The 15230-nt window shown below is 50.4% G+C and overlaps 1 protein-coding gene across 1 annotated transcript in view; it reads left to right on the top strand.

Moving 5' to 3' along the window:
• The first annotated feature begins 522 nt into the window (after positions 1-522).
• LOC149434532 (cytosolic acyl coenzyme A thioester hydrolase-like) overlaps positions 523-15230 on the top strand; it is a 46255-nt gene continuing 31547 nt past the window's right edge. The window contains exon 1 of the mRNA XM_089663669.1: positions 523-640. Coding sequence (XP_089519795.1) covers positions 594-640 — 47 coding nt within the window. The 5' untranslated portion in view covers positions 523-593. The remainder of the gene's footprint in view (positions 641-15230) is intronic.

Genomic DNA, 15230 nt, shown 5'->3' with positions numbered 1-15230 from the left:
TAGGATGAGGAGGGTACGATGAGGAGGGTACAATGAGGAGGGTACAATGAGAAGACAAATTCCCTGAAGAGGTGATTTTTCAGGAATTGTCTAAGGTGGCCAGAGTAGGATACAGTTGGTCAGGTTGGGGTAGGGAGTTCCAGAGGATGGGGGAGACTGTGGAGAAGTCCTGGAGGCATGCATGGGAGGAGGAGACAAGAGGGCTGGGGAGCAGGAGGTGTTGGGATATTTGGTGATGTAGCTCGGGGCAGAGTTGTGGATGAATAAGATACAATGAAAGGGTACAAACCTGCACCCCCATCTGTATGTACAATTGATCTGATATTGATCGACACTCCCCATCGATTATAATCGGATACAATACATCTGATATTGATCGATACTCCTCATCGATTATAATCGGATACAATTGTATCTTTGCTGACAGTTTTGCAGTTTTGTGAATTAACCTGTGTGGGCGGAGCCAGCCCTTGCAGTTGTCACAGGGGGCGTGCCCACTCATTCAGTGGCATGAGGTGGGAGGAGCCGGCTGGTGTCACCCCTCCCCTCCCGCCCGGTAGCACACCCGGTATTCCTCCATCCTCAGGCCGGAGATGTCTCAGCACAAGGAGCCCGCCGCCTCCGCCATCCAGATCAGCAGGTGAGCGCTCACCTATACCGGAGAGATGGCACCCTGCACGTGGCTGGACTGACACCCGGAATGACGTCATCCGTGACTGTGCAGAAAGAGGCCGGGAGGGCTGGGGGTCCCATGGGGGAGGGGGATGCTGGAAGAGGAGGGATGCTGGTGGATTGAGGGGGGAATGCAGTACTGTGGTCCCTTGGGGGGGTGCTGATGGATTGGGGGTGTGTGCAGTACTGGGGGTCCCTTGGGGGGGGGAGGGGTGCTGGTGGATTGGGGGGGTGCAGTACTGGGGGTCCTTTGGGAGAGGAGGAGTGGTGCTGGTGGATTGGGGGGGTGTGCAGTACTGGGGGTCTCTTGGGGGGGGAGTTCAGTACTGGGGGTCCCTTGGGGGAGGAGGAGGGGTGCTGGTGGATTGGGGGGGTGCAGTACTGGGGGTCCCTTGGGGGGAGGGGTGATGCTGGAGGAGGAGGGTTGCTGGTTTATTGGGGGGGGAGTGCAGTACTGGGGCTCCCTTGGGGGGAGGGGTGGTCCTGGAGGAGGAGGGGTGCTGGTGGATTAGTGGGGAGGAGTGCAGTACTGGGGGTCCCCCGGGGGGGGGGGTTGATGCTGGAGAAGGAGGGGTGTTGGTGATGGGGGGGGGGAGGAGTGCAGTAATGGGGGTGGATTGGGTAGAGGAGTGCTTGAGATCCCGGGGGAAGTTTGGCTGAGGGTCCTTGTGACAAGGAGAGTTCTGCTGGGGGGTCCCCATGGAAGAGGAAAAGGGTGTTTGGGGCCTCTGGGGAAGAAGGGGGGGTGAGGAGAGTAGTGCTGAGAGTCCCTGTGACAAAGAGAGGAGTGGGGGGGGGCAGGGGGTCCTTGCAGGAGAAGGGTGCTGGGAGACTCTTGGAAGTGCTGAGAGTCCCTGTGGCAAGGGGAGGAGTGGGGGGGCTGTGCCGAGGGTCTATGAAGGGGGAGAGGTTAGGTGCTGAGGGTGCCCAGGAGAAAAGTGCTGGGGGCCCCTGGAGAGAAGGGATGCTGAGTGTTCCTAGGGGAAGGGAGGAGTGCTAGGGATCCCCAGGAAGGCAGTGCGGTGGGGGTCCCAGGGGAGAGGACTAGAGGTTATGAAGGGGGGTTGGTGGTTCCAGGGGGTCCTGCAGTGTGTGTGTGTGTGGGGGGGGGGGTGCTTGGCTTATCCTCATACAGAGAACACTGCATGTAATCTCTAATAATGATGGTAATGTGTCAGTGCAAAGCATCATGGGTGTTTGGTTCTGTAGAAGTATGACAACGGGGAGGTTAGTGGGCGTCATGTGATGGCAGGGTTGTCAGTGGGCATCATGTGATGGCAGGGGTGTTAGTGGGTGTCATGTGATGGCAGAGGTGTCAGTGGGTGTCATGTGGTGGCAGGGGTGTCAGTGGGTGTCATGTGACAGCGATCATTCAAGTGACAGATATTTATAAATATTGAAACATAATTGCACGATTGTTTATCGATGATTTGTTTGTTTTGTGATTCCTCTGTTTATGGCGATGGTGCTGCCGGTGTTCTCCTTTAACTCTTTCATTGAATAGCCCAGATACTCCCCTTCAAATGTCGCAGCGTCAGGGCGTGTCTGTGAACCGATTCTCCCACCGATACGATTTCCCGTTATTTTTCTGATGGATTTCCTTCATTCAGTGAACCGTTTTTATCAATTCCTCGCTCATGTCTTTTGTTATGTGCAGACAAATGTGTAGAAATATAGAGGAGAGCTTTCTTGGTAATTTTACACCTATGGGGGGCGGTATTAATAAAGCAGCTGCTGTGACTTTCACCAAGTTCACTGGTGGTGAATAATGAAGGGTGAATATGCCCGGGCTCAATTCGATAAGAACTCCACGGATCTTGTTTCCGTCAAATCTGTCGGTTTGTCAAACCTGAACTTCGAGGGGGATGTCATTGAAGTCTTCAGGGGTCCAATGTGATGGAATTCTGTCTGTTGTCAGGCCTGATGCTCACAGTTGCTGCAGCGGTCATTAGCTTGGTATTGTGTTTTGTTTTTTTGTGTGTTTATTTTTTTTGTTTTGTTTTTGTGTGCTTTGTTTTTTTTTTGTTTGTTTTTTTTTCAGCTGGCTCCCAGCTATCTAGTAAAAGTGATCCGGGCCGCTGTAGAGGAGCCTGATCACCGTTAGTCTTCGCTCACTCCGAATCCGACTTTTGAAATTGTGCAACTTCTTTTGAAATTGCACAATTTCAAAGTCGGATGCCGGTGCGGCTTGGCAGACATCTGTGTGACTTCATGCACAAATGTCTATGGAAGCCGCAACGGAACTTGCAAAAAGTATGAACTACGTTCAAAATCGCTGTGACTCCGACGGAGTTGGAAACGTACCGATTGCTTCCATTGCGGAAAATAGGGTGCGACTTGTCATGCGATTTGAAACTAGTGAATCACATGACAAGTCGCACCAGTGTGACCGGGGACTTGCGGCAGCGCAGAGGTGGAGCCCGAGGAGCAGGAGAGCCGGAGTCCAGGACGGTGAGGAACATGTTCTCTGATCTGCTTTGCAGGCGACCAGAAGCAGCTCTGAGCATTTCCATGTTTGGAGGTGTCCGAATTGCGGCAGAAATGCTGAGTATCCGCCATCGTCCCCTCATGGGGGGTTTATCTCCATTGTGATCGCAATTATGTTACATAAAATATTAGTAAGTGTAAGTTATAAAAAAAAAATGTATAAGTGACCCCGTTGTGCCCATGTCAGTGGCAACGTTTCGTGTGTTGTGCTGCCCGCCGCGGGGTCTGGGAGAGCGGATATAGTGAATGCGGGGTCCGGGGAGAGCGGATATAGTGAATGCGGGGTCCGGGGAGAGCGGATATAGTGAATGCGGGGTCTGGGGAGAGCGGATATAGTGAATGCGGGGTCCGGGGAGAGCGGATATAGTGAATGCGGGGTCCGGGGAGAGCGGATATAGGGAATGCGGGGTCCGGGGAGAGCGGATATAGTGAATGCGGGGTCCGGGGAGAGCGGATATAGTGAATGCGGGGTCCGGGGAGAGCGGATACAGTGAATGCGGGGTCTGGGGAGAGCGGATATAGTGAATGCGGGGTCTGGGGAGAGCGGATATAGTGAATGCGGGGTCCGGGGAGAGCGGATATAGTGAATGCGGGGTCCGGGGAGAGCGGATATAGTGAATGCGGGGTCCGGGGAGAGCGGATATAGTGAATGCGGGGTCCGGGGAGAGCGGATATAGTGAATGCGGGGTCCGGGGAGAGCGGATATAGTGAATGCGGGGTCCGGGGAGAGCGGATATAGTGAATGCGGGGTCCGGGGAGAGCGGATATAGTGAATGCGGGGTCCGGGGAGAGCGGATATAGTGAATGCGGGGTCCGGGGAGAGCGGATATAGTGAATGCGGGGTCCGGGGAGAGCGGATATAGTGAATGCGGGGTCCGGGGAGAGCGGATACAGTGAATGCGGGGTCTGGGGAGAGCGGATATAGTGAATGCGGGGTCTGGGGAGAGCGGATATAGTGAATGCGGGGTCCGGGGAGAGCGGATATAGTGAATGCGGGGTCCGGGGAGAGCGGATATAGTGAATGCGGGGTCCGGGGAGAGCGGATATAGTGAATGCGGGGTCCGGGGAGAGCGGATATAGTGAATGCGGGGTCCGGGGAGAGCGGATACAGTGAATGCGGGGTTCGGGGAGAGCGGATACAGTGAATGCGGGGTCTGGGGAGAGCGGATATAGTGAATGCGGGGTCCGGGGAGAGCGGATATAGTGAATGCGGGGTCCGGGGAGAGCGGGTATAGTGAATGCGGGGTCCGGGGAGAGCGGATATAGTGAATGCGGGGTCCGGGGAGAGCGGATATAGTGAATGCGGGGTCCGGGGAGAGCGGATATAGTGAATGCGGGGTCCGGGGAGAGCGGATATAGTGAATGCGGGGTCCGGGGAGAGCGGATATAGTGAATGCGGGGTCCGGGGAGAGCGGATATAGTGAATGCGGGGTCCGGGGAGAGCGGATATAGTGAATGCGGGGTCCGGGGAGAGCGGATATAGTGAATGCGGGGTCCGGGGAGAGCGGGTATAGTGAATGCGGGGTCCGGGGAGAGCGGATATAGTGAATGCGGGGTCCGGGGAGAGCGGATATAGTGAATGCGGGGTCCGGGGAGAGCGGATATAGTGAATGCGGGGAGGGAGGGGGGGGGGTGAAAGTGTCCGGACTTGAAGTGGTTAATATGTTTAAAACCTTTTTAATGTCTCCATCACACGTTGTAATGCGGAGTGACGGCTGCAGGTGGCGGCACAGGTACACGCTACGTGTTCTCAGCTGGAACATGTCGGAGGAGAACACGCATGGCCGGCTTCACACGCATGGCCGGCTGTTCGGTTATACTGCAATGCATGGCAAGACAACGACTGCAGTGTGCTGCATTGCACTGACCTTTGTGTTTGAATGCACAATTCAATGCAGCTGCATTGCAGACCATCGGGAAGAGCGGTTGTGTTGCAGCTTTGGAAAAAATAGTGCATGTGTGATTATATATATATATGTATAATATTTTTTTTTTGGTCTGATGGGGTGTCTTTGTACATAAGTGGTGCTGCCTTAAAGGCCAAACCCACCATAAAAAAAAAACAAATGCGTTTATTGCAGGAAAGACGGTGTTTGTTTTTTTGCACCAGAGCCTGCAAAGCATTGCCCTGCAGTGCATCAGAGGATAGCAGGTATGAGAGATGGTCAGAGACTGCAGACGTGATGCAGGAGATGGTCAGAGACTGCAGACGTGATGCAGGAGATGGTCAGAGACTGCAGACGTGATGCAGGAGATGGTCAGAGACTGCAGACGCGATGCAGGAGATGGTCAGAGACTGCAGACGCGATGCAGGAGATGGTCAGAGACTGCAGACGCGACGCAGGAGATGGTCAGAGACTGCAGACGCGACGCAGGAGATGGTCAGAGGCTGCAGACGCGACGCAGGAGATGGTCAGAGGCTGCAGACGCGACGCAGGAGATGGTCAGAGGCTGCAGACGCGACGCAGGAGCTGGTCAGAGGCTGCAGACGCGACGCAGGAGCTGGTCAGAGGCTGCAGACGCGACGCAGGAGCTGGTCAGAGGCTGCAGACGCGACGCAGGAGCTGGTCAGAGGCTGCAGACGCGACGCAGGAGCTGGTCAGAGGCTGCAGACGCGACGCAGGAGCTGGTCAGAGGCTGCAGACGCGACGCAGGAGCTGGTCAGAGGCTGCAGACGCGACGCAGGAGCTGGTCAGAGGCTGCAGACGCGACGCAGGAGCTGGTCAGAGGCTGCAGACGCGACGCAGGAGCTGGTCAGAGGCTGCAGACGCGACGCAGGAGCTGGTCAGAGGCTGCAGACGCGACGCAGGAGCTGGTCAGAGGCTGCTGACATACTGCAGGAATGGGACATGCTCCAGGAGGCAGACAGACTAGAGACACGTTACATGCTAGACTTGACTGCTATTAATCAAAGCTATAACATGGCTATAGAGAAACGCAGATTAGTGTCTGCAGGGGCCCAGAGGGCCACACAAATTGCCAAAGGGCCACAAGTGGCCCTGGCCTGCAGGTTGAGCACCAAGGCTCTAACTGCTATTTTGCCTGGATAACTTGTTCTGTGAAAGGAAACTGAAATACATCAGACTTGCTGGCAGGATCACCAGGAGAAAATCCAGGAAAAATGCCTGGGAACATAAAAGAAAAGTAATGCAGCCACCACACCTCAGAGCTGCAATGAAACACATTTTAGTTTTTGGGTTTAATACCACTTTAAGCCTGTTATTCCCTGCCAGCCGGGTGTGAGCTTTGGGAAGATTTGGGATGGGAGAGGCTTCCGTAGCTCAGAAGGTTCTGGGAGGAGCCAGGTCTGCGAGGAGACGCGTCCTCGGGTGACCGGAGGTTTGGAGAAAAGTTCAGGTTGTAGAGTAAGTTCTCCTCCATGGATCTCCGCAGATCCCGGTATTCTCCTCCTCTGTTCACTGGATACAATGTAGGTGTCACTGGATACTTTGTTGCCACTGTAATCTCTGAAGGTCATCAGAGGAACTTCCAGTGTTTACATAACAAATGGCAGTTACTTCTTCATATTGGGGTACAATATAGCGGGGGGGGGGGGGAACCATTGTCAAGTTTTTCTGCTGCTGTGAGTTTAAGCCCGGGTTCACACTGATGCGGAATTTGCAGCGTTTTCAGTGCGAATTACGCACCGCATCACAATCGCACCCCATTCATGCGAACCGCTGCGGGTGTGTATGTAACTTAACACCCTGAAAACGGTCCGCAAAACGTGGTTTGATGTGCAGAATTGGATCGCATAGGTGTGAATACCCGTGTGATCCGATATTAGTGTGGAGCAAAAAAAAAGGGTCCTGCACCTTTTTGATGCGATTTAGAGCCATACAAAATGTACGCCTCCAATCGCATCGCACACAATTTGTATGTGATTTGCAGAGGAATGCAGTGTGGTTACTGCTTGAATCCCATGCGATAAACCGCATATACAGTTGTGTTGAAAATACTAGCCGTCAGACATCACTAACTGGATCAATCACTGTTTTTGGTGGAAATGATATTTCTACATGGCAAATAATTTCCTAGCAGGTGTAGTAGAGTCATAGAAATCCAACAGACCCAACAGTCATGACAGGCATGCTGCTGATTCTGTGTCATTGAATCACTCATTGAAAGGGGCGTGTTCACAATAATAGCCGTGTGGAGTTCTATTAGTGAGGTCATTCATTCTTTGATAAACAGGTGGCAATTATTGCCCTTATTTAAGGAAGGAAGGCAGCAAATGTTGGACATGCTGGTTACAGTGCATTTCTCTCTGAAATTCTGAGGAAAATGGGTCGTTCCAGACATTGTTCAGAAGAACAGCGTACCTTGATTAAAAAGTTGATTGGAGGGGAAAACATATAAAGAAGTGCAGAAAATGATCGGCTGCTCACCTAAAATGATGGCAAATGCTTTAAAATGGCAACCAAAACCTGAAAGACGTGGAAGAAAGCGAAAAACTACCATTGGAATGGATAGAAGAATAGCCAAAATGGGGCGGACTCAGCCAACAATCAGCTCCAGGAAGATGAAAGGTGTGACGTTCCCTGTGAGGACTGTTACAATTAGAAGACGCCGATGTGAAGCCAAACTATCTGCAAGAAGTCCCCGCAAAGTCCCACTGTTGGGAAAAAGACGTGTGCTGAAGAGGTTACAATCTGCCAAAGAGCACATTGATGGCCTAAAGAGAAATGGGGCAACATTTTGTGGACTGATGAAAGTAAGATTGTTCTTTTTGGGTCTAGTGGGCGGAGACAGTTTGTCAGACGACCCCCAAACACTGAATTCAAGCCACAGTACACTGTGAAGACCGTGAAGCATGGTGGTGCAAGCATCATGATATGGGGATGTTTCTCATACTACGGTGTTGGGCCTATTTATCGCATACCAGGGATCATGGATCAGTTTGAATCCATCAGAATACTTGAAGAGGTCATGCTGCCTTATGCTGAAGAGGAAATGCCCTTGAAATGGGTGTTCCAACAAGACAACGACCCCAAACACACCAGTAAACGTGCAACATCTTGGTTCCAGACCAACAAGATGGACGTTATGGAGTGGCCAGCCCAATCCCCGGATCTTCATCCAATAGAAAACTTGTGGGGTGACATCAAAAATGCCGTTTCTGAGGCCAAACCAAGAAATAGAGAAGAACTGTGGAATGTGGTCCAATCATCCTGGGCTGGAATACCTGATCACAGGGGCCAGAAGTTGGGGGACTCCATGCAACACAGATGTACAGCAGTTCTCAGAAACAGTGCGACTACAACCAAATATTCATGAAGTCATTCAAAGGAAAGCAAAATCTTCAAACATTTCTCAGTTTATATAGTGAATGTTTGAGTTTGTAAAGAAGAATACAAACATTTTTTTTTTTTTTGAACCGTCTAATATTCACTTTTCTTCCATTTTTTTAGAGGAACAACACAAATTTGATGTATTTTTCTTCATGTTGTGATTTGGAATAGAATGTGTCGTGTTCCCAATGCATTTGTGTGGATGGAAATAAAAGCTATTAGAAGGATTTGCAGCTTTATTCACTTTTTTCAACACACTGCTATTATTTTGAACACAACTGTATGTGAACCCGGGCTCAAGCTGTATTAGGCTCCATTCACACTTTTGGGGTCCAAATTTGCATGACAAGTTCCACCCCATCTTTCCCAATGAGTACTGTTCATATTTGTGCAACTTCAAGTCTCAGCAACTTGAAAGTAGTCCCTGCACTACTTTTCTCCGACTTTCATGCGATTTGAGGGCCATAGACTTCAATGCAAAACCTCCAAAGTCGCAATTGAATGATATAAATGCGACTTGCGTGCGACTTTTGTAGAGCACAAAGCATCATCCTTAGTCAAAGCCAAAGTTGCAATGAAAATCTTGAGATTTTGAAGTTGCATGCGTGTGAATGGAGCCTTGGCCCTGTAGCACACTGAATGCGACTTTGAAACCGCGCTGTTCAAGTAGCGTGATTTCAAAGCTGCAGATCAGCGCGATTTGTACTTCTGATTTCACTGCGGCTTGCAACTTCATTTAACAGAAGTCAATGCAAGACGCAAAGAAATAGGAATGTTGGCCAAGGAGAAGTAAAGAGGATGCAAATCATCCTCCGGGGCACAGGAAAGGTATGCAGATGACCTCTTCGATTACAGGTATCCATTCACATACAGCAGGGGTCTCCAAACTATCTACACAAAGGGCCAGTTTACTGTCCTTCAGACTTTTGTGGGGCCAGACTGTGGCCAGTGGGAATAAAAAAAAAAAAAAGTCCCAATGTCAGTGGGAAATTACAATGCCCCCATCTTTGGTGTGATTGGGAGGAATAGTACCCCATCATTGGTGTCAGTGGGAGGAGTAGTGCCACGTCATTGGTGTCAGTGGGAGGAATAGTGTCCCGTCATTGGTGTCAGTGGGAGGAATAGTGCCCCGTCATTGGTGTCAGTGGGAGGAATAGTGCCCCGTCATTGGTGTCAGTGGGAGGAATAGTGCCCCATCATTGGTGTCAGTGGGAGGAATAGTGCCCCGTCATTGGTGTCAGTGGGAGGAATAGTGTCCCGTCATTGGTGTCAGTGGGATGAATAGTGTCCCGTCATTGGTGTCAGTGGGAGGAATAGTGCCCCGTCATTGGTGTCAGTGGGAGGAATAGTGCCCCGTCATTGGTGTCAGTGGGAGGAATAGTGCCCCGTCATTGGTGTCAGTGGGAGGAATAGTGCCCCGTCATTGGTGTCAGTGGGAGGAATAGTGCCCCTTCATTGGTGTCAGTGGGAGGAATAGTGTCCCTTCATTGGTGTCAGTGGGAGGAATAGTGCCCCATCATTGGTGTCAGTGGGAGGAATAGTGCCAATTCATTGGTGTCAGTGGGAGGAATAGTGCCCCTTCATTGGTGTCAGTGGGAGGAATAGTGCCCCATCATTGGTATCCGTGGGAGGAATTGCGCCCCATCATTGGGGTCAATGGGGGGGGGTGGGGGGGTTTATGCCCCATTGTTGGTGTCCGTGGATAAAATAGTGCCCTGAGGGCCGAATAAAATCAAGCAAAGGGCCGCATCTGGCCCCCAGGCTGCCGTTTGGAGACCACTGGCATACAGTATCCTTTTGCTGACGGGGCCACTTGTATGGGATAGAATTGTTACAATGTCAGATTTCATTGAAGATTGGCCTCTGTGGTTCTATTATTCGGATCCTGATTCACACGCACTAACCCTCGCTAACACCGCTTTGCATCACAATGGCACGCTTCTAGACTCGCCGTGAGTCTGTAGGTCTGGAGGTACAAGTCCCAGCATGCCTTGCCCACTCTGAAAGTCAAATAACTCTTCAGGGTGGGGGTGGGGGTGTCGGTGTGATTCTACCAGTGTGCAACAAATGGGAATGTTCATCACAGCATTGGTACCAGAAAGGCCTCTTGCAACTGATGAAAGCGTTTTCCGATGAATTAAGGGCCCGTTCATGCTTTTGGGTTGCGGTAAAGCGAGCACCGCGGTGTGGGACCCATGCGGCATTACAGTGGTATTCATTTTGCGGGCGATACGCTTGGCATGCTGCATGTTGGGCTAGCAAATAAAAGTGTGACATTTGTGCCTTATATAGTGAATGCGGGGTCCGGGGAGAGCGGATATAGTGAATGCGGGGTCCGGGGAGAGCGGATATAGTGAATGCGGGGTCCGGGGAGAGCGGATATAGTGAATGCGGGGTCCGGGGAGAGCGGATATAGTGAATGCGGGGTCCGGGGAGAGCGGATATAGTGAATGTGGGGTCCGGGGAGAGCGGATATAGGGAATGCGGGGTCCGGGGAGAGCGGATATAGGGAATGCGGGGTCCGGGGAGAGCGGATATAGTGAATGCGGGGTCCGGGGAGAGCGGATATAGTGAATGCGGGGTCCGGGGAGAGCGGATATAGTGAATGCGGGGTCCGGGGAGAGCGGATATAGTGAATGCGGGGTCCGGGGAGAGCGGATATAGTGAATGCGGGGTCCGGGGAGAGCGGATCTAGGGAATGCGGGGTCCGGGGAGAGCGGATATAGTGAATGCGGGGTCCGGGGAGAGCGGATATAGTGAGTGCGGGGAGAGCGGATATAGTGAATGCGGGGGCCGGGGAGAGCGAATCTAGTGAATGCGGGGTACCACACCCTCTGACCAATCACAATGGCACCCATTCAAATCAGTGCAACTTTGAAAAGGTGCCTGCACTGCTCTGATGTGCCTTTTTTTTTTATTTTATTTTTTTAAATTGCGCCCATAGGGGTCTTGTTATAAAGCAGTAAAAGTGACTTTCACTGAACATTCTCATTTACTGAATGACATTCTTTCATTAACAGTGCTGTGAAAAAGTATTTGCCCCCCCCCCCTTTTTTTTGCATTTATTTCTATTTTTATTTGGATCATAAAACAAATTGTAACATTACACAAAACTTGAGTAAATACAAAATGCCGTTTTTAATGACGATTCCATTAGCAAGGGGAAAAAAGCTTTCCAAATCTGCCTGGCCCCCTGTGAAAAAGTAATTGCCCCCTAAACCTAATAACTGGCTGCGCCACCCTTGGCGGCAACAAACCCATCAAGCGTTTACGATAACTGGCAATGAGTCTTTCCCATCGCTGTGGAGGGATTTTGGACTCTTTAAGGTCATGCTGCAGCATCGCCATCGGAATTCAGTTCGGACTTTGACTCGGCCGCTCCAAAACCTTCATTTTGTTTTTTTTGGAACCATTCAGAGGTGGACTTGCTGGTGTGTTTCGGATCATCGTCCTGCTCCAAGTGTGCTCGAGCTTGACGTCAGGAACTGATGGGCGAACATTCTCCTTCAGGACTTTCTGGTAGAGCTCAGAATTCATGGTTCCAGGAATTATAGCAAGATGTCCATGTCCTGAACCCAGACCATCCCACTACCTCCACCATGTGTGACTGTTGGGATGATCTTTTTATGAAATGCTGTGTTAGTTTTACGCCAGATGTAACGGAACGCACACCTTCCAAAAAGTTCAACTTTTGTCTCATCAGTCCACAGAATATTTGCCCAAAGGTCTTGGGGATAAACAAGATTTTTTTTGGCCAACGTGAGAGGAGCCTTTGTTCTCTTTTTGGTCAGCGGTGGCTTCGGACCTCTCCCATGGAGGCCATTTCTTCCCAGTTTCTTTACTGTTGAATCATGAACACCGACCTTACCTCACTGATCACCAAACTGCAAGGGAGTCCTGTAGTTCTTTTAGATGCTATTCTGGGTTCTTTTATGACCTCCAGGATGAGTCGATGTGGTGTTCTTGGAGTCCTTTTTGGTAGGCCGGCCACTCCTGGGAAGAGTCACCACTGTTCCAAGTTTTCTCCACCGTGGTTCGCTGGAGTCAAAAAGCTTTAGAAATGGCTTTGGTAACCCTTTCCTGCCTGATAAATGTCAATGCCTCTATTGCTCATCTTTTCTTGATTTTCTTTAGAACCCAGCATGAGGTGTTGCTTTTTGAGATCTTTTAGCGTGCTTCACTTTGTCAGACAACTTTTGTTTAAAGCGGAGTTCCACCCAAAAGGGGAAGTTCCGCTTTAAAGACTGGCCCCCCGCTTTCCATTAAGGATTGGCACCTTTGGGGAGCAGGGGGTGGGAGTGGGGGAGCGGGTACCCAAAATTGACAGGTACCCTCTCCCACTTCTGCTGCGATCACCTAGGCAATCGGAGACGGAAGTTGTCCTCCCACCCTCCTTCCCCGTAGACTTCTAGGACACGTGACAGGTCCTAGAAGACTACGGGCCACTCTGGAAGCGCAGCGCTACTCGCGTGTGCGCAGTGGGCACCTGGCAGCTGGGGTGCCCACACTGAAGATGCCAGCGCCTGGAACACCAGACAGCCGGTGAAACGGGCTGCGGTGGGGGCAACGCTGGATCGTAGGACAGGTGAGTGGCTGTTTTTTAAAAGTCAGCAGCTACAGTTTTTGTAGCTGCTGACTTTTATTTTATTTACAGTTAGATTGGAATGCCGCTTTAAGCAATTTCTTGATTCAACAGGTCTGGCAGTAATCAGGCCTGGTCGTCACAAGTGAAATTTAACTCGCCTACCCCCCCAAAGAAAAAATAATGTGGTTAATCACAGTTCATTCATAATTTAGCAAGGGGGGGGGGGCAATTACTTTTTCACATAGGGCCAGGCGGGTCTGGACAGCTTTCTTTCCCTTAATAAATGAAATCATCATTTAAAAACTGCATTTTGTATTTCCTCGGGTTATCTTTGTGTAATATTAACATTTGTTTGATGATCTGAATTATTTAAGTGTGACACGTGCAAAAAAAAATCAGGAAGGGGGGCAAATACATTTTCACAGTGCTGTAAAACACAAGGACCCAGAAGATTCACCTGCAGAGCAAGTTTGCTGAATGTCAGATTCTCCGCTTTATGGATATGTCCCTGGTGTGAGCTGTTCAGAAAGGAACACGTGGCCCTAGAGAGGCATCACAATCTGTTCCCGTGGCCCTCGAGAGGCATCACCCTGAGTTCCCGTGGCCGTTTCATTAATGACTCCCATATCTACCCATTACGTGGTCGTCTGGGGACAGATCGTCAGATTCTCTGCCAGTCAGTCCTCCAGAGAACAGATAATAGTTTTCTACTTGCTGAACGAACTCCGCTCCTAGCTGGCTTCATTCCTAAACCTACAGACCCACCTGCAGGGTGGAAACCTAGATCAACCAATCAGAATTGTTCCAATCTGATCCAGAAATCTTGTTGCCGTGAGTTGTAGGAAACGCATTGCGCTTTGTGCGCCTTAGCCACCTCCGTACCAGCCTGCAACACCCCTTCATTACCTGGACATTTGTATTTCCCCCAGCACTGTGATAGTTGGAATGGCAATTACTCGGTCATGCAACGTTGTACCCAAATTCTTTTTATATATTTCATTTGAAACCAATAGAAGTTTGTCTTGGTGATGTTTAAAGTGTTACTAAACCCCCAACAGTACAATCAGTCTGTATATGCAGTAGAGCATGCTTGTTATACTCACTGTGGGACCTAAGGGGTTAATCCTCTGCATTGTTTTTGATCCTGTTTTCTCTGATCCTCCCCTGCTTCCAGTGTCCCCCTCTTATCTCCTGATAAGACATGTCATATGGAGTTACTCTGATGCACATGCTCAGTTTGGTGTGTATTGCTAGAGAGTTGTTTTTTTTATTTCTTGGGAGAGTGCATGTGATCAGCACTGTCCACACACAATTTCTCGTTACAGAGAACTTTTGTACCCCTTTTTGTTTTTTGTTTATTTTTCCCCGTTGGAACAGGGAACGACTACCATTTCATTCTGCAGGTTGTCTGCTTCCAGAAAATATGTTTTGGGGGCATTTAAATAATCTTCAGACCTAAAATAGTTTTTTTTGTTTTTTAGCACGTGCAAAAAACGCCAAACCGGCTCTGGCAGCAAAAGGGTTACACAACACATGGCACATCAATGGACTTAAAGAGGAGTTCCAGTCAAAAAAACAGTAGCTGCCCACTTAAAAAAAAAAACAAAAAACTGCCACCTACTAGTCCCTCGATCCAGCGGTGTCCTCACACGCCGGCATCTTAAGTGTGGGCAACCCGGCTTAAGGCTTCACACGTGTGCAAGTAGCGCTGCGCCATGTGAATGGTCCCACGTTCTTCGCACGTCCCAGAAGACCAAGGGGAGAAGGACAATTTCCAATTCAGATTGCCTAGGCCAGGAGTGCCATACTGGCAGCCCTCCAGCTGTTGCGAAACGACAAGTCCCATCATGCCCCTGCTGTTGGGAGTCATGCTTGTAACGGTCAATCTTGCAATGCCTCATGGAAACTGTAGTTTGGCAACAGCTGGAGGGCCGCCAGTTTGACACCCGTGACCTAGGCGACAAGTGGGAGCCAAAATCGGGTACCTGCTCCCCAAAGGTGCCACTTCCTCAGGGAGGGGCGGATCAGTACTTAAAGCGAACTTTCCCTTTTGGGTAGAGCTCTAAGCTGACCACATAGGGTTCAAGTTGTGTCCAATTTCTACTGAATTGGCTACAATTCTTGCCATAGGTGGACCTGTTGGAACACTTTTTGAAAAATCGAAGGAGTCGGGTGGAAAACTGTTGGCTGAACAG

The sequence above is a fragment of the Staurois parvus genome, unplaced genomic scaffold (genome assembly GCF_062004578.1).
Source record: "Staurois parvus isolate SC_StPar_1 unplaced genomic scaffold, SC_StPar_1.0 ptg001743l, whole genome shotgun sequence".
Lineage (NCBI taxonomy): Eukaryota > Metazoa > Chordata > Amphibia > Anura > Ranidae > Staurois > Staurois parvus.
The sequence above is the reverse complement of the archived record's forward strand: the minus strand, read 5'-3'. Positions and strand labels throughout refer to the sequence as shown.